Source organism: Myiozetetes cayanensis, unplaced genomic scaffold (assembly GCF_022539395.1).
Source record: "Myiozetetes cayanensis isolate MyiCay16 unplaced genomic scaffold, myiCay2020 scf1, whole genome shotgun sequence".
Taxonomy (NCBI): Eukaryota; Metazoa; Chordata; class Aves; order Passeriformes; family Tyrannidae; genus Myiozetetes; species Myiozetetes cayanensis.
This window is the reverse complement of record NW_026086604.1, coordinates 2,639,150-2,663,126: the sequence shown is the minus strand read 5'-3', so window position 1 is coordinate 2,663,126 and position 23,977 is coordinate 2,639,150. Positions and strand designations below refer to the sequence as shown.

At 42.2% G+C, this 23,977-nt stretch overlaps 1 protein-coding gene across 1 annotated transcript in view; it reads left to right on the top strand.

The window, feature by feature from the left end:
* The window catches only part of DENND3 (DENN domain containing 3), a 30,792-nt gene that overhangs the window by 4,887 nt on the left and 1,928 nt on the right, over window positions 1-23,977 (top strand). The window contains exons 2-22 of the mRNA XM_050321671.1: window positions 212-476; window positions 1,027-1,142; window positions 1,671-1,810; window positions 6,866-6,977; window positions 7,587-7,706; window positions 8,471-8,689; window positions 8,990-9,111; window positions 9,610-9,765; window positions 11,969-12,065; window positions 14,083-14,186; window positions 14,459-14,643; window positions 15,265-15,786; window positions 16,281-16,543; window positions 17,048-17,218; window positions 17,401-17,530; window positions 17,997-18,104; window positions 18,914-19,053; window positions 19,597-19,757; window positions 20,713-20,846; window positions 21,013-21,128; window positions 21,236-21,373. Of these exons, the coding sequence (XP_050177628.1) occupies window positions 212-476; window positions 1,027-1,142; window positions 1,671-1,810; window positions 6,866-6,977; window positions 7,587-7,706; window positions 8,471-8,689; window positions 8,990-9,111; window positions 9,610-9,765; window positions 11,969-12,065; window positions 14,083-14,186; window positions 14,459-14,643; window positions 15,265-15,786; window positions 16,281-16,543; window positions 17,048-17,218; window positions 17,401-17,530; window positions 17,997-18,104; window positions 18,914-19,053; window positions 19,597-19,757; window positions 20,713-20,846; window positions 21,013-21,128; window positions 21,236-21,373 (3,519 nt within the window). The remainder of the gene's footprint in view (window positions 1-211; window positions 477-1,026; window positions 1,143-1,670; window positions 1,811-6,865; window positions 6,978-7,586; window positions 7,707-8,470; window positions 8,690-8,989; window positions 9,112-9,609; window positions 9,766-11,968; window positions 12,066-14,082; window positions 14,187-14,458; window positions 14,644-15,264; window positions 15,787-16,280; window positions 16,544-17,047; window positions 17,219-17,400; window positions 17,531-17,996; window positions 18,105-18,913; window positions 19,054-19,596; window positions 19,758-20,712; window positions 20,847-21,012; window positions 21,129-21,235; window positions 21,374-23,977) is intronic.

Below are 23,977 nucleotides of genomic sequence, written 5' to 3'. Positions count from 1 at the left end.
TGCCTACAGAAAATACACAGAGTATTCCCCTTGCATTAACACAGGTAAAGCAAAGAATTAGAAGGAAAAATCAATTATTTAGGAAGAAGAAAAAGTCTATTCTAAACCCACAGTTTTAGAGGTAGAGAGAAAACAGGGTTAAAAGTAATTTTAAAAAGCTATCAGGATGAGTGTCAATTAGTTGTTGTTTGTCTGTTTGTTTTTTCAACAGGGCACTCTAAGAAAACCCAAAAGCCTTGAACCAGAGGTCCTCTCTGTATTTGTGCCTCCATTTATCAGCAGAGATGACGTTCAGGTGCTTCCTGGTGGCAATAACTTGAATAAAAGTAAACGCAGGTCTTTCCGAAAGAAGAAGGAGAGACCCAAGATTGAGAACGTCAAGAGCATTAACGGGGAGCAGAAAGCACCTGACACAGAAGATGTGACAGTTCCCAAGGACATTGACCTTATTGCTCTGCCACAGCTGTGCTTCCCAGGTACTCGAGGGCTCACTGAGAGCTGTTTTAATGCATGTCTTTGTTTTACCCAATTGTATTTTTTAACCCTGATGGGGAAATCTTGCTTTGAGTGAAGTGCCCGCATGCAAATACTTTAAAGATTATTTTTTTGCATCCCCCCCCAAAAGTGGCTGAGTTCTCCCTCACTTTTCATTTGGTATTGAGGTATACCTGAAGTAGTGAATGTTCCCTCCAGGTTTAACTGCAGAAATTTTAATAGGCATGTCACTATTACAGACATTATTAACATCTTGAAAGGAAAAGAAAAAGGAGGGGGGAAATCCCATTTATTGCATTTTGCAACTGAAAATGCAGAATAATTCTATTTTTGCTTCTTCAGTAATGTGCAGCTTAAAGGCTCTGTAACAACCCTTAGATCAAATGGACTCTATATGTTGATTTTAATCCCTTAAAATTGAGACATTTCTCGTGAAATGAAGTGGCCATGCGCAGTATTTGTCATGAATTGCTTTTCACATAGCTGCAGATAAATATGCAATTAAAAAAAAGGTTTCTGCCTTCATTCCAGGAGGACTTTATGTAACTTCTGAATCAAAAGAGGACCACATTCACTTCCTGGTCTTCACTGACGTGTGTGGTAACAGAACATACGGTGTTGTTGCACAGCACTACCAGCCCATGCAAGTATGTTATTTAACTCATGCTTTTGTTAGAACATATGAAAAGATACAAAATGAAACAAAGCACTTGGAGAGTAATGTCAGGTTTAGTTTAGGCAACTGGTTAACAGATATGTTTTTATGTTAGAAGGAATACAGGACAAATCATACTTTAAATTGCCATTGTGGATTTAAGTACTTTGGAACACGCTGCATTAGGGGAAACCTGTTACGGATTTCATTTAGGAGATTTGGATATTTAGGAGCAGACTTTATCCCTTAGATTTTTTTTATTTTTTTTTTTTTGGTGAAGACTGTCTCCTTTCTAAATACATTTTGTTCTTTCTAAATACATTTTGTGCTGAAATTCTTTTTAATACTTACGTTTCAGTCCTGTAGGCTGACGTTCTTCTGAAGATCTTAAGAGAGACAGACATCCAAATCCCATGGAAATTTAGAGGGAATTGGGTGTCATACTTCCAAAGTTCTCGAGAAAATATCAGACATAAAATAATGATTACCATAAACCCATTAAGGCGTAGTTTCCTTGCAGGATGGCTGGATCTCCTGGAACGGGCAGGCCCACCGGGAATCGGCGCAGCCTGGGAAGGCGCCTGTCTGTTTTGTGCCCTTTGCTGTCTGTGTTATATCCAGATATCCATATTTTAATGCCCTCAAGGATTGTCTCTCTAGGTAAGATTTGCTATCCCGTGTGTCTCTGCTGGAAATGACTGGGCAGGTTTTAGTGCGTGAATGTGCACGATGTGGTCAGGAGAGCTGTGCAGTGCTAAAGCAGTGGTTAGTTTTATGTTAAGGTTGTGTGGGATGTGTGGGAGAGGAAAAGAAGAAATTCTGTGTGAATATTGTCCAGACAGTATGTGGAAATTTTAAATGCTGCCTCTGTGTTCTTTGAGGTTTTTGCTAAGTCCAGAAAATACTAACGTGCAGGGAACAGATTTCTCACAGGTACTGTTTTTTTGGAAGAGGATTAACTGTAATATTCACACACTTGTGAAAATCACTTTCAGTGCACAAAAAGCTCTTTATAATGCACCAAATAAACATCATAAGAACATGAATATCTGCATTAGTAAACAGTTAATGACACTTTAAAGAAATAATCCAAGTCACTTGAGGAAGTACAGTGGTTACTTGGAGAGAAATACTTGGGATACACTGGTAGAAACATTCAAACACTCTGCAGTGTGGATGATTTGGAAGGTGAGTGAATGTGGGTCTATCTTGTTATTTAGTAACTTCACTTATTTTGAGGTTACTTTATTGGTACATTGTTAAATCTATGTGCATCTGTTATGGATTAAAAACCTCCTGACACCAGGGAGCTTGTCTGTGTGCATTGGATATTACTGGGTGTCTTAACTCAAACAGAGGGTTTCTTCACTAAATTCCAGTCAAATTTGAAGCCAGGTGTTCTCTTTTCCACAGAGTTGGAATTTGTTCTTATACAAAAGCCGAGAGATGTTGGGGTTTTGGGTTGGAGCTTGTTTATTCCTGTTCGTTGTGCCAGCGGTCCTATCCCAAGGAGATGAGCCAGGATGTGCTCCCTGGCTACTGACTGAGGTGCATCACTAGCCCCTAACCTGGCTCCACTCCAGGATGAGACCTGAGCACTCATTTCCCCCCTCCACACACTGTGGGCTGGGATCTGCTGGAGCACTGACTGGCTTTCCCTGGTGCAGAGAGCCCTGGAGGAACAAAGCGGTGCCTTCCTCTTGGGGAGCTGGGATGTTGCCTCTGGAAAAGCTGTGAGATCAGCAGTGAGTCACTCTGGCAGCCCTTAAGGGCAGGGACCTCTGCTCTCTCATTTTCAAAGCATTAGTGCAGGGGTTTGATGTGGACAAAGGACTCCAACACGATGGAACATTGGGATGTTCAGTGAAATAAAAAGGAAATGTTTGTTTTCCTTTCTCCTTTCCTGCCCAGATCACTTTTTCCGGTCTTTATATTTAAGTCCATTACATCAGCCCTTGGCATTGCAGGAACTGATTCATTACCTTTTTATAGTCTCAAATATCAAGTAAATGCCACTCTGCACGTGGAACTCTTCCAGCTGTGTACCTGAGCTGGGGTGCTCTACTGTTTCTAACCAGGTCTTACAATGGGATTCCTGCTGCTTTTATTCTGTGAGCTCAGCTGGGTCAGGGCTCACCTCACACCCGCTTTCCACTGGGTGGGAAATAGTATGGATTCAGCTTTACAGTTCCAGTGCTCATCAGTGGTTTATGTGGTATAGTCATAAATGAGCAATTTCTTCTCTGAAGTGAGAGATCCCTGGGCTGGGAGAAGCAGTTGGTTGGCAAATGGGTTTTTAAAGAGGCAGCTAAAGGAGAAGTGGGAAAACATTCAGGAGAAGCCTGGAAAATTCCAGAGGTTATAAAAACGTTTCTAGGCCTTGTATCTGTTTAGAGCAGACAAGAAGCAGGTGTAGTTAACCCTCTAGAGGTGCAAGCTCCTGCCTCTGGGTGGGTATTTTAAACATTACAATTAATCACTGCAGCCTTGGTCACATACAGTGAGGTTTGGCATCTGTCTAAGGCATTAATGTCCAAGGTTACTGCCATGGATGGCTTTTCCCTTTTAACTGAGTCTATGCTGGGGAGCTCACATAGATCTCACTGCCATCTCAGCTTTGGGTGATCTGTAAATATGTGAATCATTATAGGGGAGTTCAACAGGACAGTCACCTTCTGTGTGAGTCCTGTGTGTTGTCCTGGTCTCTTAACAGGGGAATTTGTCACACAACTGCACAGCTCTTTTGCTTCTGCATCTGTCACATGTGTGTGACTGGGAGGAGAGGGGAGAGCGAGTGACAAAGCTGAATTTGGTGTTGCCATTTCGCACTGTACTGGAAACTCAGCTGATGAAGTTTCCATTAAAGTTTCTTTTGGAATTTTTTTTTCTCCCTTTTTTTTTTTTTTTAATACAATTTACTGGACAGTTTCAGAGTGTCTGCCCTTCTGTTTTTAACGTTTTGGGGGAAAAATATTTCATTGTGCACTTGGGCTGAGGGAAAGGAAGGGGTGGAGAGGTACCAGTTTTCCTTATTTTGGTTGTGCTACTGAAGTTCTTCCACATGGCACATAAACAGCTGCTGGGATGTGTGGATGTTCTGACTGCAGTGTAAGCAATTAGAGCAAAGCCTATGATATATTTTGAGTGCAGTGCCCTGTACAGCTGGAAACGTTTCAGCTTCTTATAACATTACAAAGCATCGAGGTTTTGTCTCTGTAAAGCAGAAAGGGAGTTATTGGCTTGTAATTTGAGATTCCTGAGCTGTAATCAGGTGGCCAGCGGGTTAAAAACCTAATAAGTGTTTTCATTGACTGAGTGTCCTCAAGTAGCAGTGCCTCCTGTACTCAACAAATAATAACACCTCCAACAGCACACTGGAATCCTTGGAATGCTGCAGTGGAGTTGTGCAGGATGCTTCCACTGATTAACCATTCCTAAGTCAGGGTATTTGAAAACACTTGCTGGTGAACCTCAAACCACCCTCGTGTGTAGCCCTTTCCTCAGTGAGAACTGGTGGAAGAATGCTGTTGCTCCTGAAGACCTGATGTTGAAGTAGCAATTAAAAGGGTTCTGCTTCTATTCAGGACTTTTTTAGCAGCAGCACGTTTCCTTTTCCTTCAGAGTTCTGCTGTGCATAGATCATTTTCTTCAGGACCTGAGTGCACAGAATTGCTTGTAGTGGGTGTGGCACTTGTTTTCAGTCAGAACAGTCATCAGCGTTATTCTACTGTCATAATTCTTCCCAGATAAAATCCAGGTTCCTAAACTTTCTCAAGTGGCAAAGTGTGGTAGAAATCACAACTGAAAACTGAGGTCAGACTGAGATTTAAAACTGAAATGCACCAGGGCAACATCAAACTGTAAATCCGTGTAGGTGCTTTGAACTGGAAGGGGATCTTGCAAACTGTCATCACAGTAACAACGGTCTTTGTATTCAGTGCCAATTATTTTATAACTAATTCCCATTTTACTAGCACGCAGAGCTTCCAAATCCAGAACAGTTGGAATGGAGTGTGTCTGCCTGTCTCCAAAGCAAGCAGATGTGCACATAGACCATTTCACAACATGGTGGTTGTTGGATTATTCTACATTATTTGAAATGTTCAGTTTTAACTTGACAGGTTTTGGCACTTTGCACAGGTGGTTTTACCTCAATCTGTTGCACTGCATGAGAAGTGAAATATTCCTGGCAGTAATCTCCTGGATGAACTCCTGTCTTGGATGGATGAATAGGCTCCATTCAAACAGTAAATCTTCCAAGCTGTGTATTAGTCCTTGCCTTCAGAAGAGGTGGGAGTGTGCAAACAGCTCCCAGCACTGAGGCAGCACAGGGGGCCTATTCTGAGCTGTCCTTGCTTCCTGAAACACCTGTCTGTGGACAGTTAATAGCAGTAATGAAAGGTCCATAAACTCCTCAGCTCTCCACTTGAGTGTTTCAGAGATGACTTCATTTATTTCAGCAGACGTTTGCAGTGCAGGGCTGTCAGCTGCTGTTAAGTTGCATTAATGGGCCCCATGTCCTGATTAGGGAGCTCTGACTGCCCTCTCTGTGCATCTGCTGTTTTTTCAATCACATTGTTTCTGTGGTGACATTTACTGCATCTCTTGATACCAGATTTTTGTCTCAAAAAAAAACCAAAACAGGTCTGCTTATTCTGTTTGGTCACATCTAAGGCGTTAAATTGAGGACTCTCCTGTCTGTTTCTCTTTGATAATTCTTAAATTCCCCTTCTCTGCCCCCTCTGCACCCCTGAATAGCTGATGGGCTTTTGGGGGATATATATAACAGCCTAGTATGTAGCCCTGGGCTTTTTCCAGACAGGAATATAGTGAATTTAAATATCTCATTTAAAAGTGCAGTAATATATGACAGAATATCCTGGAATCTAAATGCTATACACTAATAGGGTGTCCTGGATTCATATATATATATATCTATATATCTTTTGACCTATTCAGTTACTTTCTAGACCACTTTCTTCCTGAAGAGCAAGTATTCTGCAGGAAACCAGTAAAACTGCAAACTGAAGTAAAACCTCAGGGGAGAAGATAACCATATTCAGTTCCTAGTTTCTGTATATATAGGCTTGCAGACCAAGGTTTCTCATTTTGTAAAGATTTGGGTTTTTTGCTACTAACACATACCTGAAATTTACATTGAATGAAATGCCCTCTCTGACTACAAATATCCTACTTGTTAGTTGTTACATTTCAGAAACGCTGTTGGACTTAAGTCTGCAGTCTGAAGAGTCAAGCCCACATCCACAGCCTCTTTTCCTCTGGTGCTGTTTTCCATCCCAGAGCTGGTGTCTGATGCTTGGGAGTGGAGAAGCACCAAGGCCCTGTGTCACAGCTGTGGGTGTTTGGTTCCTCCAGCAGCCTCTGTAAGACACTTCCTTTAGCTGCATCTCACCCTCTCATCTCACATGTGGTTTTCGTTGGCCACCACGGGACCCACTGTGCTGAGTCCTCTGATGGATATGATGCAGCAATATTTCATGCATGGAAGTTAAAAAAAAAAACCACCCTGCTTCTGAAACAGCAGCATCATTAAAATTAAATGGAGCCGCTCAACTATCTAATAAATTAGAAATTAATTAGCTGGAATAATAGCTTCATTGCCCCTAATATTTTTTTTTCTAAATTATCAGCAAAAAGGCTTTTTTGTGTTTGCATGTTACTATTGATAAGTGATTTCCTATAATTTAATTACAGCTTGCTGGTGCATCTACGACCTTTCAAGGATTTAGATGTCGAGGAGCACATAAAAGAATTTGCAGCAAAGCTGTTTTTAATCCCCAGCCCGCCACCAGGACCACTCCACTTGGTAATTACTCACCCTGAATTTCATAACCACTTCACCATTTCGTCTTACAAAATATCAAGGTGCCACTTTCTATAAACTGGGCAACATTCTTGAGTGTCAGGTCAGAGACTGTACCTATTGATGTGAAACTGGTGTTAATACCTGTGCTTTCAAAATCAGAATCTGAAACACTGGGAGAGCTCATTCCTTTTTGCCTTGTTTTATTTCCTTAGTGGGACCACCTAAGCTCACTTATTTTGTTCATGCTTTTTCTATTTTCTGTGTGACTTCTGTCAATAGTTTTGGTTTCCCAGTTGTATCTCCAAATGTAAATTCAGTTATTTATTATGCTTTACAACAAAGCAAGTTTAATTCTGTTAAAAGATTTTGTATATTGGCCAAACACCTCAGGAGAATGAGGGGAGACAAGTCCATATTAATCTTTCAAACCAGTTATAATATTTTTTAATATTTCCCTCTTTTTTATTTCACTTTTCTGTAGTATGCAAATACCCGTCTTCTTGCTCTCAATTAACATTAACGTTTTGTAGTTGGAACTAAAATCCCAAATTAAAGGTGCTGTGGGAACGTTTTCATTGAGGAGTAAATGGAAACCATCTGTTATTACAGGTATTTAATATGAAACCACTTCAGATAATAATTCCTTCACGAGAGGATCCGGACAGTCCGATTATTGACTTGGATCTTCATCTTCCATTGCTTTGTTTCAAGCCAGAGCAGGTGCTGCAGGTAAAACCAACTGATGCTCTAAAATGTTTCAGAGATTGACAGTACTGGTGACTTGTGGTTTAGGAAAAGAATCAAGATGTTTATTTACCAAAAAAAACCAAACCTTTATAAACCCAGGAATTCATAATAGCTTTAGTTCTGAGATATGGCACAATAAAATATACTTCTTATTAAGGTGCTTTGTTATTTATAGACCAGATTGGATTAAGGCATATTGCACTTCTTTCCCCTGTGCTTTTGAAACAGTTGCTAAATCTCTTAAGAATGTATTTTAAAATTTAAATGCCCAAGCTGATTGATGGCTTTTATTTTGAGTTCTCATTACATGCATTTCATGTGTAATTTCATGTACTTTCTTCCTGTGTAAGAAAGGGACCTGGAGGAAGGATTGATAACAGTTGGCACTCTCCTGCAAATAAAGTGTAAATGGTGTAGAAAGAGGGGAAAATACAAAAAGCTGTTGGCAAAGAATTTTTTTCAGTGCTTCACAGAATCTTACAATAATTTTGGCTTGGGGTGTCCTTTCTAGGTTTCCTGATCCAATTCCCTGCTCAAAGACCACCTGTGGAGTTAAATTAAGTTGTTTAAGGTCATCAGTGTTATTGGTGCCACTTCTAAAAAAACCCTCCTCAGTCTTTAAGGTAGCTCTTAAAAATCAGAACTTCTGAGGCTGAGTTTCAGAAGCAGATGAAACATTTGTGCACATCCTGTATGTTCCAGATAATCCTTTTTTAAACATTAAACATTTGGGGTTTGTTTTCCAGATTATGACCTGCATTTTGACTGAGCAGAGAATAGTTTTCTTCTCCTCCGACTGGGCTCTGCTGACACTCGTCGCTGAATGCTTTATGTTGTACCTCCACCCTCTGCAGTGGCAGCACACTTTTGTGCCTATCCTGTCTCGTCAGATGCTGGATTTTGTGATGGCTCCAACATCTTTCCTTATGGGATGTCATATCGATCATATTGATGAAGTCAGCACAGTAAGTTTTGGACGGTTACCACTCCTGCTGTTCACCTGCAGTGCATTTGTCCCCTTACATGAGGTTACTAAACATTTATGTACTGAGATTAACATCTGTTAATTTAATGCCATTTATTTTTCTTGAAGGTAATTATGTAGTTATCCATACAGTCTTTGAGTTGTGGAAGAAATTTCCATCCTTTTCTGGTTTAACTCCTTGATAAAAATCATCAGTTGTGTGAGGAGTATGTAAAGGAGAAGTGAATATTTTTTACAATATAAGTATGCTTACAGTCATTCTATTTTTTTTTGTTAAAAGGAAACTGAAGATTTAATTCTAATTAATATAGATAATGGAGATATCAGCCATTCAAAAATGGCTGAAGAGGAACTTGAGATTCCAGATGTTCCAGCACAAGCAGCAGAAACTTTCATAAAAAGGTGACAAGATTTTGAAGACATTTTTATCTTAGTGCCTAAATCTTTGCTGATACTTTTTCTAAGTTTTTTATTTTCTATTATTTATTATTATTTCATTCATATAAACCTCACTGTATTTTGTAAGAGCAAATTGAAAACTTCAATTAATTAGTATACAAGTAGTCATATTGCATATTACAATTAGTAATTATCACCAGATTTTTTTTCCAACACCTGGAATGCTTGTTTCTTTTTTTTTTTATTATTATTATTGACACAGATTATTCTCTGAACTTTACTCTTCTTTACAAAGGAGACTGAGTGCACTGTGATTTACATGCACTAATGGGGCTCCAGGGATCTTGTGAGCTTGTCAGCACCTGCAAACCAACCTTGCACTTCTCTGGCTGTGAGATACACGGGGCCCAAATGACTTTTTTTTTTTTTTTTAAATAAAAAAAAGTATTAAAACAGTGGTTGGTGTTAGGATGTAAGTTGGTAACTTTCTTCTCTGTGCAGGGTGGAGAGTCTCCAGCTGCATTATGATCTGGAGCTCTGCCACCTCCGAGCCAGCACAGACCTGGTTGAGCTCCAAACTCGCAGAAGGGCTTGGCAGCAGAAACTCAACGTGGAGGTTCAGCAAACCACGCTGCAGTTAATTGTTAATATCTTCAGGTGAGTGGACATACTATTTTTTATTATAAGAGCATATGGTACTGGTTAAGACCCTTCCACTGTCACTCAAAATATTTTCATTTTTGTCTTATTTTAGAGATATTTTGTAAAGCTCTTAGGCTTTGTGAGGGAATATGAGGAGGAGGTCTGTAGCCTGCTGGAATGTCAGCAATTAATGTATTTGTGTACATCTACATTACTGGAACATCTTAGATAAAACTGTTCTAATGTTGAACTTGCCTTTTGTGTGAAGATTCCAGGCAGAGAAATGCAGTCCTTGGAAAAGCTGAGGGCCCACTAGGGATGGCAGTCAAGGACACAGTCTGGGCCACTCTTGTTAGAGGAACGTGAATTCAAACCAGGGCAGGGTAGAAGAGCTAAAAGCGGGATCTGGAGATCAGAACACCTGGATGTGTTTTGGCTAATTGAGCAAATGGATGAGAGACCTGGGGAGTGCAGCCACCTGAGAAGGGAGGAGGGAGAAGGGAGAGGAGCTGTTCAAGCTCGAGGATGGAGTGTTGGACCTGATCCTTGTGGGTCCCTTCCAACTCAGGGTATCCATGATTCCATGATGAGAGATGCTGGGTATTGGCTGTGTTTGGGACTGACACTGTAACAATGATGTGGAGTAGGTTTTGTTCTTTTTTTCTATATGCTAATTTTCCTTGCTCTTAACCTAATTGATATGTTGATACCCACAGCTGCCTTATCTTATCAGTCTGAGTAATGGTTGTAAATCCTGCTGTTACTTGTTTATATCTGGGGAGAGAATGGAAGTGTGGTGGGTGGGTGATTCCTACAAAAAGGTGCAGAAAATGGATGGCTGGTCTGCATATGCTTCCTTTCTTTTTGCATAGATAGTCACATACTCAGCCATGACAAGGAAACTGCCTGCCTGGTATTCCTAAAAAATCTGATTACACAGACAAAGTTCTGCTGTGCAGAGTAAGCATCTCCAGCTATTCCTTGCCTCCTCTTGCTGGAGATGGTGCTGCCCTTTGGATGAGCTCCCTAACTGCTCACATGAATCATCCCTGACACCTTCAGTCAGAAGGTGCTGGGTTAGGTGACTGAGAGCAAATATCAGGTGTGTGTTACTGGTTCAGCTTAGGGAGTGTTCCTGCAAGTGGCTGGGCCCTCCAGGAAGGACAGTAACTTCTGGATGTGAGGAACAGAACAGCCTTTACAGACAGCTGGATGTGGAAACTAAAATGCATTTACAACCTGGTGTGTTTCTGCTGGGGGATTTGGTGGATTTCAGTGTTTGGCAACAATAATTCCAGACAAAGATGAGGAGAAACATGTTTTGCTCATAACAAACCTGAACTCTTTAATACACTCAACATTGGGCTGCAAAAAAAAATGAAACAGATGCTTTGCTCTCTTAAGAGATAATACATGTCACAAAGGGCTTGATTCTCCTCTTGCTTTCTTCCTGCTTTCCTTCAAACTTTCTTTCTTTGTTCTTTTTTTCAGCCTTGTTTCTTCTATCTTCTAATTCTGCCAGCGTCCAGGAGTGAAGGAAAGTAAATCTCTGATGCAGTTGTGCTGCCAGTTGTTCTGTCTTCAGCAGTAATTTTGTGTGCATGGAGGCTCCATGTTTAAAGCAAACAGTGCTAAATGATGTAGAATTATATAGAACTATGTACTTTTATTAACCATCTTATTTCCTGAGCCCCTGTGGCCTGATAAACTGCTAATAAGAGGTAATAATAAGAGCCCTGTGTTTCATGTGCCTGTTACAGATGCAGCGTGATGGGACAGTGTGAGGTCAGGTCACACCTTTCAAATGACCTGTGATGGGTACACTTGTCCTTTTTGTGCTCCAGTGGGTGGTGTGTGGTTCAGGAACTGTGTAGGCAAAACTAATTCCAGGATTGGAGCCTAAGTCATGATCTATGGAGTCTCCTTCATGGTCCCCTAAATCCCCCAGAATCTAAGTGAATTTGCTGATTTGAGGTGGCAGTGGCAGCAGGTGGCCTGCCTGACTTCTTATAAGAATTTGCATTCTTGTGCTATGATTCAGTAACTCAGGCTTGTTCATTAAAGCTGAGTTTGCCTTCTGATACTGCAGCAGATTTTTGTTCTGCCTGATGATACTGCAGCATATTTCTGGTAGTACCAGTGGGCTGCTGCTGCAAAAGTACAACTTGCTTACAAATCTCCAAGCAGATTTATCTGTTTATTTATTTTTTGTCTCCAGGGAGGTAAAAGACCATCTAAATTATGAACACAGAGTGTTTAACAGTGAAGAATTTCTGAAAACAAGGGCAATCAGAGACCAGCCATTTTACAAAAAGGTAAATCCAGTGTTGTGGTTCCCTGTTATTAATAAATCTGTATTTTAGGATTAGTGCCAAATATTGGTAGAATGCTCACAGTCTGGTCTGTGTGGTGTTGTTGAACCACCAGCTTTCACAGAAGGCTTTACCAAATCTATTTGCTACAAACAGATGAAATAGTAGACACTATTTGGAGAGCAAGGTACTATGTAATGCCAGAGCAAATTAAATAATTCCTCAGGGGTGAGATTATCCAATGGCAGATGGTCAGTAAAGCTACATCTAAACTGTGTTTTATGCACAGGCACTTGTCCAGACTGGGCCAAATTCCATTCACAGCCATGAATTTTCAGCAAGTCTGTGCTTTATTAAGTAGCTTCTTACTGTAACCAACAGCAAGAGATGTAGTGCTGTAATTTCAGCTTCTCATAAAATAAAATATTAGTGTTTTTCCCTTTTTTTTTTGGAGATACTGTAGCTTATTTAACAAACCAGTAGGTCAAAGGAAAGGTTTAACAAGGAATGTAAGGAAATGCATCTGCCATTTTATATTTGCTTTTAATTATGTTCTGTGGCTGTGTGGGAAAGCTACAGTGATTTCCTTTGCTCTCCTTTGGCTCTCTGGAGTAACTGTTTTATTCCTGGCAAAAAGATCTGATCATTAACATCAACTGGTTGTGGTTCATAACACCTTTTTTGTTTCCTGCTTGAAACATACCTTAAAAATATCTGAACATACATTTAAATGAGGTGTCAGTGTGTAAAGGAAATTTTAATTAAGTGGCAGTTGCCAAACTTGGCAGAGTATCTGCCAGTTTAAAGGTTACAACCTGATGGATCCTAAATGGGAAATAATGTTTGTTGGATAAAGCTTCCAGCACTAGCAAACATTCTCAAAACCAAACAAATAAAAAGGAGAAGTTAAAAAAAAGAACCTATTGATGTGTCTTCAGGAGAGAAATTAATTGGAAGTGTTCTGACCAGGATTTCAACTGAATAGAAGTAATTAAAATATTTTCAGCAGCAATTTCTAATGCTGTGAATGAAATGGTGGTGATTTTATGAATTGAAATTTAAAATGAATTTAAAACTGAAATGTTCATAGTTAAGAAGAGCTTTGAGTGGTTGACTCACTTGAATACTAAATAGTAAAGTGGCAGGTTTGCTTTCAAGTAAATCTTAGAAAATAACACAGTGTGGGGTAGTTATGAGTGGTATCTGGAATTATATGAAGAGAAATAAAAAAAAAAAATCAGAAAGGATTAAAATTTGGCATCTCCTGTACATACAATTGCCAGCAAAATCTGCCATCTACTGGAGAAATACTGAAAATGAGGAATCCTAATGCTTTGGAGGTGCTGTTTTACACAGTACATTGCAAATGGATTGATAAGGGGCATTTGAAGATTTGTAAAACACACACGTCGTACTGCCTCAAATCCCAGCTTTTACCTTGTTTTACTGTGCAGAGGTGGAAGATGGTGGCTTTCCCCCCTTTTTAAGTCATACATGGCATTTTTTTTTATGGTGTTCTCTGTCCTAAAAGTAGCAATTTGACCTTTTAGGAATTATTTCTGGATGACACCACAATAATCACCTGAACAGGGAAAAAATTTTTGGAGTTACCAGGAGAAAAGATGACTCACTTGTCTTTTCAGTGTGATGGCATCATGTTAATTTAGAGTGCCCCAAACTTATTTTTCCACACTACAGACAATATTATCAGCACTTCCTTTAGGCAGAAAAGATACTAATGTTGTAGCTGTGTTTTGCTCAGTATTTCTCTTTTTTGTCTGGTTTCATCTGTTGGGGGGCAGTCTGAGATTACTATTTACCACTGAGCAAATATCACCAAAAGCCTGGAATGGAAACTGAGAGATTTTTCTGTTGAACCTTTCCAGTCTTTCCGTGTTTGTGATTTGCTGAATTGTAAGTTCTCAACTTTGCATATGTGAAGGTAGTAAAAAGGAGCAAAACATGCAAATAAAAAAGTAATTTATAAATGACCCAGAGTTAACCCCTTTGTGTCTCACAGGTTTTAGAGACCTACATGTTTCACTCTTTCCTGAAAGCTCGTCTGAACAGGAAGATGGATGCCTTTGCTCGACTCGAGCTGAGCACCCAGTCTGAAGAGGACAGGTAGAGTTTTCTCATTCCTCATTCTGGTTTCCAGTCTTCTGTTGGTATCAGTGACAGAAGTCCTTTTGACTACCAGTATGAGATGAGGTCATCCAGAAATAAAATTATGACTAACTCACAACTCGTTTAATTAAGACTTGTATTGTAAGAGGGGTGACATGAACAACCGGCTGTTGAAATGGTAGATTGAACACACAAAGAAATAAAACCAAGCAGTAACTCAGGATGTGTGTGTACTAAACCCAGTTCTGTGTTCTTTTCCCCTGTCTCAGGTTTGATTTGGTGTTTCCCGCCCCCAGAAGGCTGACGATGGAGAAAATGGCATCCAAACGCCTCACCCCGGAGCAGAAGATCAGCCGGCGCATGGTGATGAGCCTGCCCAACCTGCAGGACATCAAACTGCCAGAGGGCCCCACCAGGAACTCCTCGCTCAGAAGAACAGGAATGGGTGTTGTTGGTAAGGAAAGAACGTGTTGGACAAATACAGTGGTTTTTGTGTTTTTTTCTGTTGTCTTTTTGAGTGACATCAGTGGAAAAAAAATTCGCAGAAACGGCGTCAGACGCTGGGAGGAAATGGTGAGGTGGGTCATGTTGAGCTGGGGCCTGTCCATGCTTGTGAAATCAGTCTGGAGCCTGCTGTAAGTTCTGCTGGACCACAAAAGACTCATTGGTCCCAGTGGGATTGATACTGGAGAATGGATTCCTGAGTCAGTAACCATGCCCTGTCCTCACCCACCTTATGTCCTGTTCTCCACTACCTTTAATTTAAACACAAGCTTATCACTGTTCAGAAGAAACTGAATCGGTTTTTTTTTATCTTTTTTTCCTTTTTTTTTTCCTTCCAACCCTCCCCCCCGCCAAGAATTGATATTTTTCGGATTAGGGAATATTTTGATAACAGGACAATGGACACAGAAATGTGTTTGTGTCCCTGGCACAGCTGTGATCTTACTTTTTCCTTGCAGTTTCTTGTTGCTGTGGTGGGGTGTTTGTTGCTTGCAGTGTTACTGGTTATGAAGGTATTCCCACTTCCACTCCTTACCCTACTCAAAGTACTCTTCTGGTGTTTGTTTCCTAGCTGTGAAAATGCCCTCCAAATCCATCAGCACCTTCAAAATCCCAGAAATCCACTTCCCCCTGATGTTCCAGTGTGTTCACTCCTACTACACAGACTTCTTCAACCACCTCAGCAAAGCCATCAACACCTCGCCCCCCGAGAACTCTGCGTTGCTGGCAAGGTACTTCTACCTCCGGGGACTTATTGGCTTGATGCAAGGGAAACTACTAAATGCACTTTCTGACTTTCAGAACCTAGAAAAAACAGACTTAAGAATTTTCCCCACTGATCTTGTAAGAAAAATAGTGGAGACCATGCCTCCCTCGGAGTGCTTGCAGGCAGAGCGCAAACCCGAGCTCAAGAGGCTGATAAGCCGAGTGATGGAGAAACAAAGGGAAGTTCTCAAAACGGACGACCACGTGAAAAACTTCGAGTTGCCAAAAACGCACATGCAGCTGGATGACTTTGTGAAGAGGATCCAGGAGTCTGGGATCGTCAGGGACATAGACACCATCCACCGGTTGTTTGATGCCCTGACAGTGGGTGAGTGTAAGATTGGTGTTCTCCTCTTTAATTACTCTTTAGCACTGCCGTGTGAAAAGGAGATGTTTACTCAAAGCCTTGGTGTTTGATTAGTCTGTCAGTGCCCCAGGAAAACTGAGACCCTCGTGCCTGACCGGTCTGTGAGTGTCCCCTTGTCAGGACTCTTTGCTGAGCAGCTGCTGGATCAGAGGGTGGTTTGACTGCCTTGCCATGTGCCAGACAGAGAGAGACCCCTCCTCTCTGTGGGGCTCCACACCTTCAGCAACTGCCAGCACCCTTGAAGGACTCACATTATCAGTTTACAGAATTTATGGACCCTTTTATTTGATTAGGATAATTACAGAGAATAGGTCTAGAACGTCTAGAATGTCTGTAGTTGCACGTGCAATAAAGAGTCACAATTTGAGAGTTACTGTCTTTTTTGAAGCCATCCTTCTGTGCAAATCTGTGTAATAGTTTCTCACAGTAAAAGGGTTTTCAAAATTTTTTTTTAGGACAGCAGAAACAAATTGATCCCGAAACATTCAGAGACTTCTACAACTACTGGAAGGAAACTGAAGCGGAAGCTCAGGAGGTGAATCTGCCACCAGCAGTGATAGAGCACCTGGATAAAAATGAGTGTGTCTACAAGTTATCCTGCTCAGTGAAAACCAACTGTGGGGTGGGGAAAATAGCTCTGACTCAGAAGCGCCTGTTCCTGCTGACTGAAGGGGGGCGTCCTGGCTACGTCCAGATTGCTGCTTTCAGGGATATAGAGGTGAGCATCAACCTCCTGCTCTCTGCCATGCCTAGGGATGCTGGCAGTGTTCCTTTCTGCAAGGTGAACTGGCTCCCAGTGTGAAGTTTCAGTAAGGAGAGCAGGAAACACTGCTGAAGTCAGTAATGAGTGAGAGATTGCATAAAATTCTGGGGTTTCGGACCAAAAATTCCGTGACCAAAATTAAGATGTCATAACCTTTGGATGCAGAGAAATGTGCAAAGTGCAGTACCTGGGATATGGAGTAGAGAAGTTTAATAATATGAGCATTAAGTGTGCTCATGTGACTGAGGTATCAGCTTGTATCCACCGTGGAACAAACTCTGTGTGATGTTGTTTAGAGCTTTTATTTTCATAAAACCATCTCTGCTGCTTAGTGGTGTGTGTGGACAATTGAAATAATCAGCTGTAATTAGAGGAAGTTGCCATTTAGGCTGAGTGCTGCACCTTGTCTGAGACTGCATGGTACATCCCACTTGTTTTCTCTTTTCCACACCTTTCCAGGACGTTAAGAGCACGACTGTGGCTTTCCTCCTGTTGAGGATACCTACTCTGAGGATTAAAACATTCTCTAAAAAAGCAGTCTTTGAAGCCAACCTTAAAACTGAGTGTGATCTCTGGTACCTGATAGTGAAGGAAATGTGGGCTGGAAAGAAAATGGCAGATGATCACAAGGTATAAATATGGGAATTTGTAACCAATTAAGTCTGAAGGATGTGCTTTCTGTCTCTGTTTTAAATAATCCATGCACTGGCTGGTGTTTGTGCTGAGCATGACAGATGTTGTGATTGCAGGGCATGATGACTTGTAAGAATTAATGAGCAACAGATAAACTACAGTAACGCTTTTGTCTTTAGGATCCTCAGTATATTCAGCAAGCACTGACAAATGTTCTCCTGATGGATGCTGTGGTTGGTGCCCTGCAGTCCTCCAAAAGCATCTATGCAGCCTCTAAACTGTCTTACTTTGACAGGATGAAAAATGAAGGTCAGTCACACAGAAGTGCCCCAAAGCCTGCTGGTGTTGTGTCGTCTGTCTCTGCTCTTTCTCTTTATATTCTGTTTTTCAAAACTGGTTATGGGTAAAAATACAAAAAGCATTTTTTGTATTTTGTACCTAATTGCACTTTCACATTATGTAGTTTATTAAATAGTAGTAATAGAAAGTTCAGGGTTTATTAAGGTGGTTTTGGTTTGGGGTTTTTTTGCTTCTATGCATTGGAACCTTCTGTCTCCATGTTGGCTGTTGTGTTTTTGTCTTGCTTTTTCAGTCTCCCTGGGTGGTGGATCCCTCTGCTACCAGAATTCATACAAATGGTGTTTGGGCTCTTCTAGTCAGCTAAGGCTAGAGGGAAAGAAAAGTGAGAAATGTGAATAAATAGTTCAGAATAAGAGTTACAGATCTATTTCAGGCGTAAGTGTGCATTTCATGACCTTCTGAAAATCTGTTTTAGTGCCTATGATGGTCCCCAAAACAACTTCAGAGACATTAAAGCACAAGATCAACCCCTCAGCTGGTGAGACGTTTCCACAGGCAGTAGATGTGTTGCTTTATACTCCAGGTGAGGTTGATGGATTGCTCTCCTCAGGTTGGCCCAGCTCTAATTAGCCCATAAAGCACATTATCTCCCAGCACCTGGGACTGTGCCTGCCTGATGGTTCCCATTCTGACGTGCTTTGGTTGTGTGCTGAATACTAAACCAGAAAAGTCATTAAAAGAGAACAGCAGTATTGCATATTAAGACACTCCAAGGCATAGTTTTCACAGTCTTAATTTGTCTTGCTGTGTGCATGTGCCTTATCATAGACTTCAATTCTGTGTTAATTGCTCATTAAGACTTCTGCCTCACTTAATTGAGCAGGGTGGGTGGGGGGGATGATGCTCCACTATCGATCACAGTTCGTTGTTATGTTTTTAATTTTCAGGGGGGTCACGTGGGGGTGTTTTGATTGAACCACAGTGCAAGGAATAGTGTGGGGAGTGTTGGCTTCAGTGGTGATTTTCTCTCTTTGTAGCATGAGGCTTCCAAGAGAAGCTCTAATGGAGCAGACACAGAGTTGATTTATCAGTTGTATTTCGCAGGGCTTAAAATAGCCCTCCTGCAATCCCAGTTAGCTCAGCACTTAGTCATCAATGAAAGGGATTATCCCTGCTCTGCATAATTTTGGAGTGTAAGATTAAATCACTGGGTGAACTCAAAAAATAGATGAGAACTCGCACAAATTCACTGGGCCAGCTGTGTCAGTCAGTAACTGGTGAGGCAAGTCCCAGAACACAGAACGTGTTTCTGCCTAATAATGGTTTTCCTGCAGGTCTCCAAAAGTGCTTTGTTTCCTTCTACCTCTCTCATCTTTTCTGCTTCCTTTCTAGGGCACCTTGACCCTTCAGAAAGACTTGGCAACGCTCACCCAAAACTCTGGTGTGCTTTAAATGAGGGGAGGGTGGTGGTCTTCGATGCCTCCACCTGGTCTATCCAACAGCACTGCTTCAGGATGGGCCACTCCAAACTGGTAAGGCTGGCACAGGTACCACAGTTCCTGCTCTGGCTGGGTGGGTTTGTTGCTGTGGCCCTGAATCCCATCGTTCCTTAGAAGCTGTTGAGTGGTCTGGGCTTCATTTCACTTGGAAAGATGGAGGTTTTTGAGGAAAGGAGAAAGGAGAGGAAGTGGATTCGTTAAATAAAATAAGTCAGCTGGTGAGAAGTGATGGATTGGATTTGGGAGGGCCTGATGTGTTCCTGGGCCAGGAGGGCAGGTTTGAAACAGCTGAGGAGAAAGAATAAAAGAATCAATATGAAGAGAAAATGAGAAGGGGAATCCTAAGAATAGATAAAAATGTGCTGAAGAACTGGAAATTAGGACTTGGCAAAGAGATCTGACCTCTCACATTATTTACAGAGCAGAGCAAAGGACAGAACACCGGAAAGCCAGGTCTTGATCTCTTACTGTGATCACCAGAAAACTGTAGCATCTGAACACAGCCTTTTGCCACGTTATATTAAAGAGTGATTTTCTTCCAGGCTTTGTTCAACTCTGCCTTTCCCTTCCCCCCAGACTTGTATGGTCATGGTGGAACAGAGCCAAGTGTGGATTGGCTCTCGGGACTCCATTATTTATATAATCAACACCCACAGCATGTCCTGTAATAAACAACTGAATGATCATCGCTCTGATGTTACAGACATCATTGTGGAGAACAAGAATGGAACACCCAGGTACATCTAATTTCCTAGATATGGAAACAATTTACTGTTTTAGACAGGGAGGCTTATTCTGCTAACATTAAACCTTCACTTAGCCCGTTTTTGTAGCTCCCATATTGTATGTGGCCAACTAGGAATTTCCTTTTTAAATGAGGAGCGCTGTGTAATTTGGAACAAAGGGGATGAAGGAATGCTCTTTTGGAGAAGGATGAGAGCAGCCAGGAATTGGCAGCATCCAGTGATGAATCAATACAGGTGCACCTTAAAGACCCCTTCACTTTTGCTTTGAGCATATTATCAACCAAATGTTTCCAGCAGGCTTCTGGATTTTTCCTGCCTGCTTGTAAGAGGAAATGCTACGTTTATTGTTCTGTTCAAGGCAAAATGCTTTTGATCTTTTGGTAGCTTTGGGGAAGAGTGTGGGCTGGAGGCCTTAACCTGCTGTCTTCCCATGGGAACAGCGACTCCAAAGGTCAGGCACAGTGGTCAGCCAGCCCGTGGTGCAGCAGGTGCCGCTGGGTTTCAGGAAGGATTTGTTTAGGTGTTCTTGGAACCTTCTGAAAAAGGTCTTCTCGTCCCAAGACAACAAATGTTAAAGGTAAAAAGAAAAGGGATGCTGTCATTTGTTTTCTCAGGTGCAGTAGCAAAGAAAAACAGTTTTGAGATATTTTTGTCTTAGGAGAAAGAAAAAATCCTGTCAGGCAACAATGTTCAGGAGAATTACAGGGAATGTTTTGTTGTAATCAGCTCCTCATGCACGATGTAACACGAGCTCTGAGTCAGCCTGCAGTGTTTCCAGAGATACAGAGTTTGTGAAGGATAATTTTAAGGAGAGTTAAAATGTAACATTAATTTGTCTTACTGTAAAACTGTTTATTTTGCAAGTAATTCTCTTCTATGTCTGCACTCTCTTTTCTAAACTTGAATGCACACTATACCATTATTGTTTTATACTCCATGCCAACAGTGAAGCTTACTCCAGCAGTTTAGATGGGACAGTGATTGCTTGGAACGTCAGCACTCTCAAAGTGAACCGTGTCTTTCAGCTGCCCTGCCAGAATCTCACCTCTATCAAGCTGCACAATGACCAGCTGTGGTGCTGTAAGTCTGTTCCTCAAATAATTAAAAAAAAGAAAATCATCTTCAGATAAAGAAATAAGACAATTGGTTGGATGCATCCATTTTATTTTGCCTTTTCTCTCCACGTTTTGTAGAGATGAAAGAAATGGGCACCCCTGTTACTAACTCTTTATCTTTACTGTTGAAGGTACCAGGAGCTGCATTCTGGTGGTGTCAGCTCACGAGTTTCAGCTGCAGATGAAAATCAAGCCTCCCCCGCAGGATGTGTGCTCCTGTTTTCTCAGCTTCCAGCTCTTTCCTGAGGTATTATCCCTGCAGGAATCATGGCCATGTAGCTTTACAAGCCCTGGTTAGTGCAGCACGTTTCCTGTCAGCAGTGCTCATGTCAAACATACCTTTCTGTGCTTCAGAGGGATGAAATGTGGGCATCTTACTCGGGGAGCAGCGACCTGTGCATTTGGAACACCAAAGACCTCTCAAGTGCCCCTCAGAAGATCCATCTTCAGGATTGCTCTGAGATCACTTGTATGATAAGAGTTAAAAACCAGGTGAGAGACATTTGGGCTGGTTTTTTTTTACCTGCTGTGGGTTTCTGGAGTGGAGTTTTGTTTGTTTGCAGCTCTCGTGGGCTGTAATTGCTTCCATACTGGGTGTGTGCATATGTACAGGTTTGGAACATTGATTCCTCTTGGAAATCACAGGAGTTAATGCCTTGTCCAACAGATGTTGGGCAGATGTATTACAGATGTACCCCAAAACACATGTCAAGCCAAAAGCCTCATCAGTAATTAAATGCATGGTGGCATTTATTAGTAATTGACTTTTCAGGGAACTGCAGAAGCTGAAAGTTTACACCCTTTGATATTTCATCTCAGGGCTCCTCAGACTGAGCCTTGAAAAAAGGTTAACAGGCAAACAATAAATGCCAATTAATTGGCCTGTTTTTGTAGATGACCTTTTCCTTGGTTAGTTACCACCTTCCTAATTCAGGAGGGACCAAAGGAGCCAACTTCTTCCTACCTGGGCATCTTGTGTCCATGTCACCGTGGGCCTCTGTGCACCTGCTCTCTGTGTGGCAGCAGTAGCTGTGCAAATCACTGTAGCTGTGCCACCACATGGGCAACTTCAGGGGTAATTTGCAAATAAATAGCTTAATGTACTTGTTTTTCTATGGGGAAAGCAACCTTCAGAATCTTTTTCTCAGATTTTCCCTCCTTCCTTCCTCAAAAATGACTTTTTTCATGATGTGCCTCATGAAATAGGGAAGCTTTCTCTGCATTCAGCCCTTGGTTAGATTTGGGAACTAAAATGGAAAATCCTTTTAAGATACTGTTCCCCAAAGCAGAGATTGATATATTTAACCTCTGTTTTAAGGGAATGAGGGGATTGTTTGGAACTCCTAAGGCATTAAGCTCTCTTTTTTCGTTCTACTGAAGAACTCTGTTCCTTTTCCCTTACGCTTACTCCTCACTCAGCTCCACTTAAACTAACACTGTAGTCCAGCTCGTTGGTACAAAAGTAACAACTGGAAAATATCCCTGTGTGATCTATCCCCTGAACCCGAGTGTTCACTGTGCCATCTTTCCACCTGCCAACAGTTTGGCAACCCTGTTTGTCCAAAGGGGAAGTTGGGACGCCTGATGAAGTAGGTGGAGCACCCACATTCCACAGAATCACAGGAGGGTTGGAAAGGACCACAGTGGGTCATCTGATCCAACCCCCTGCTCAGGCAGGATCACCCCAGAGCATCCTGGGCACAGGATTGTGTCCAGATGGTTCTGGAATATCCCCAGTGAGGGAGACTCCACACCCTCTCTGGGCAACTTGTTCTAGTGCTTGGTCACTGCACAGGAAAGAAGTTCTTCCTCATGATCAGGTGGAATTTCCTGGGCATCAGTTCCTGCCCATTCCCTCTTGTCCCATTGCTGAGCCCCCCCAAGCAGAGCCTGGTCCATCCTCTGTCCCCTCCCTGCAGACACTCACAGACAGGGATGAGGTCTCCTCTCAGTGTCTCTTCTCGGGGCTGAGCAGCCCCAGCTCCCTCAGCCTTCCCTTGTCAGAGAGATGCTCTTTAGTCCTATTTAATCATATTTAGTTGCCCTCCACTGGACCTGCTCCAGGAGCTTCACGTCTTTCTTGCACTGAGGAGCCCAGAGCTGGACACAGCACTCCCAAGTGTGGCCTCACCAGGGCTGAGTGGAGGGGCAGGATCATCTCCCTCGACCTGCTGGCGATGCTCTTCCCAAAGCACCCCAGGATCCCTTTGGCCTTGGCCACAAGAGCACGTTGCTGGCTCAGGGACACCACTGTTGTCCACCAGGACCTCCAGGTTCTTCCCCAAGTTTTCCAGCAGGTGGGCCCCCAGCTTGTCCTGGTGCCTGGGGTTATTCCTCCCCAGGTGCAGGGCCCTGCATTTGCCTTTCTGAATTTCAGACAGTTCTTCTCTGCCCATCCCTCCCACCTGTCGAGGTGTTGAAGGGCTGCACAGCTCTCTGGGGTTTCAGCCGCTCCTCCCAGCTTTGTGTCATCAGCAAACTGGCTTTGGAGGCATCTCCCCCTTCATCCAAGTCAGTGATGGGCAAGTTAAGGAATACTGGTCCCAGTATTGACCCCTGGGGACAGGACTGGGGACAGGCCTCCAGCAAAGACCCTGTGCCACACTCACACCCCCCTGTGCCCTGCCACTCTCACTCCTCCACAGCAGTGCAGTCACTGACAGTGAACTTGCAGCCTGACAACCACACTGGTAGGGCTGTCAGTCACAGGCTTTAATTAAAGTGCTTTAATTAAAAACAAGCCATTTTTTGCCCTAAAGGCTACGGAAGTGTGCACCTCAGCCTTGCTCTTGCACTGTCTGCTTCTGGACCCAACCTCTGTGGCTCTGATTTCATTTGCAGCTTGCTGGTGGGTGCCCCAGTTTCCTGGAGCAGCAGGTTCCTGAATTTCACTGCCAGCCCTGTGCAGAGAAGTACTTTCTTCTCAGTGAAATTGAACTCTTACTGGTTCCCACGTGTCCTTGACTTCCCTCATTCCGGGACGTGTTGAACAGTGGTTTTACATTCTGCTTATCTGCCCTTCTGGGATTTTGTAAACCTTGATGGGATCCCTCCTTAGCTGCCTTCTCTCCAGCCTCAGGAGTTTTGACTTTTCCA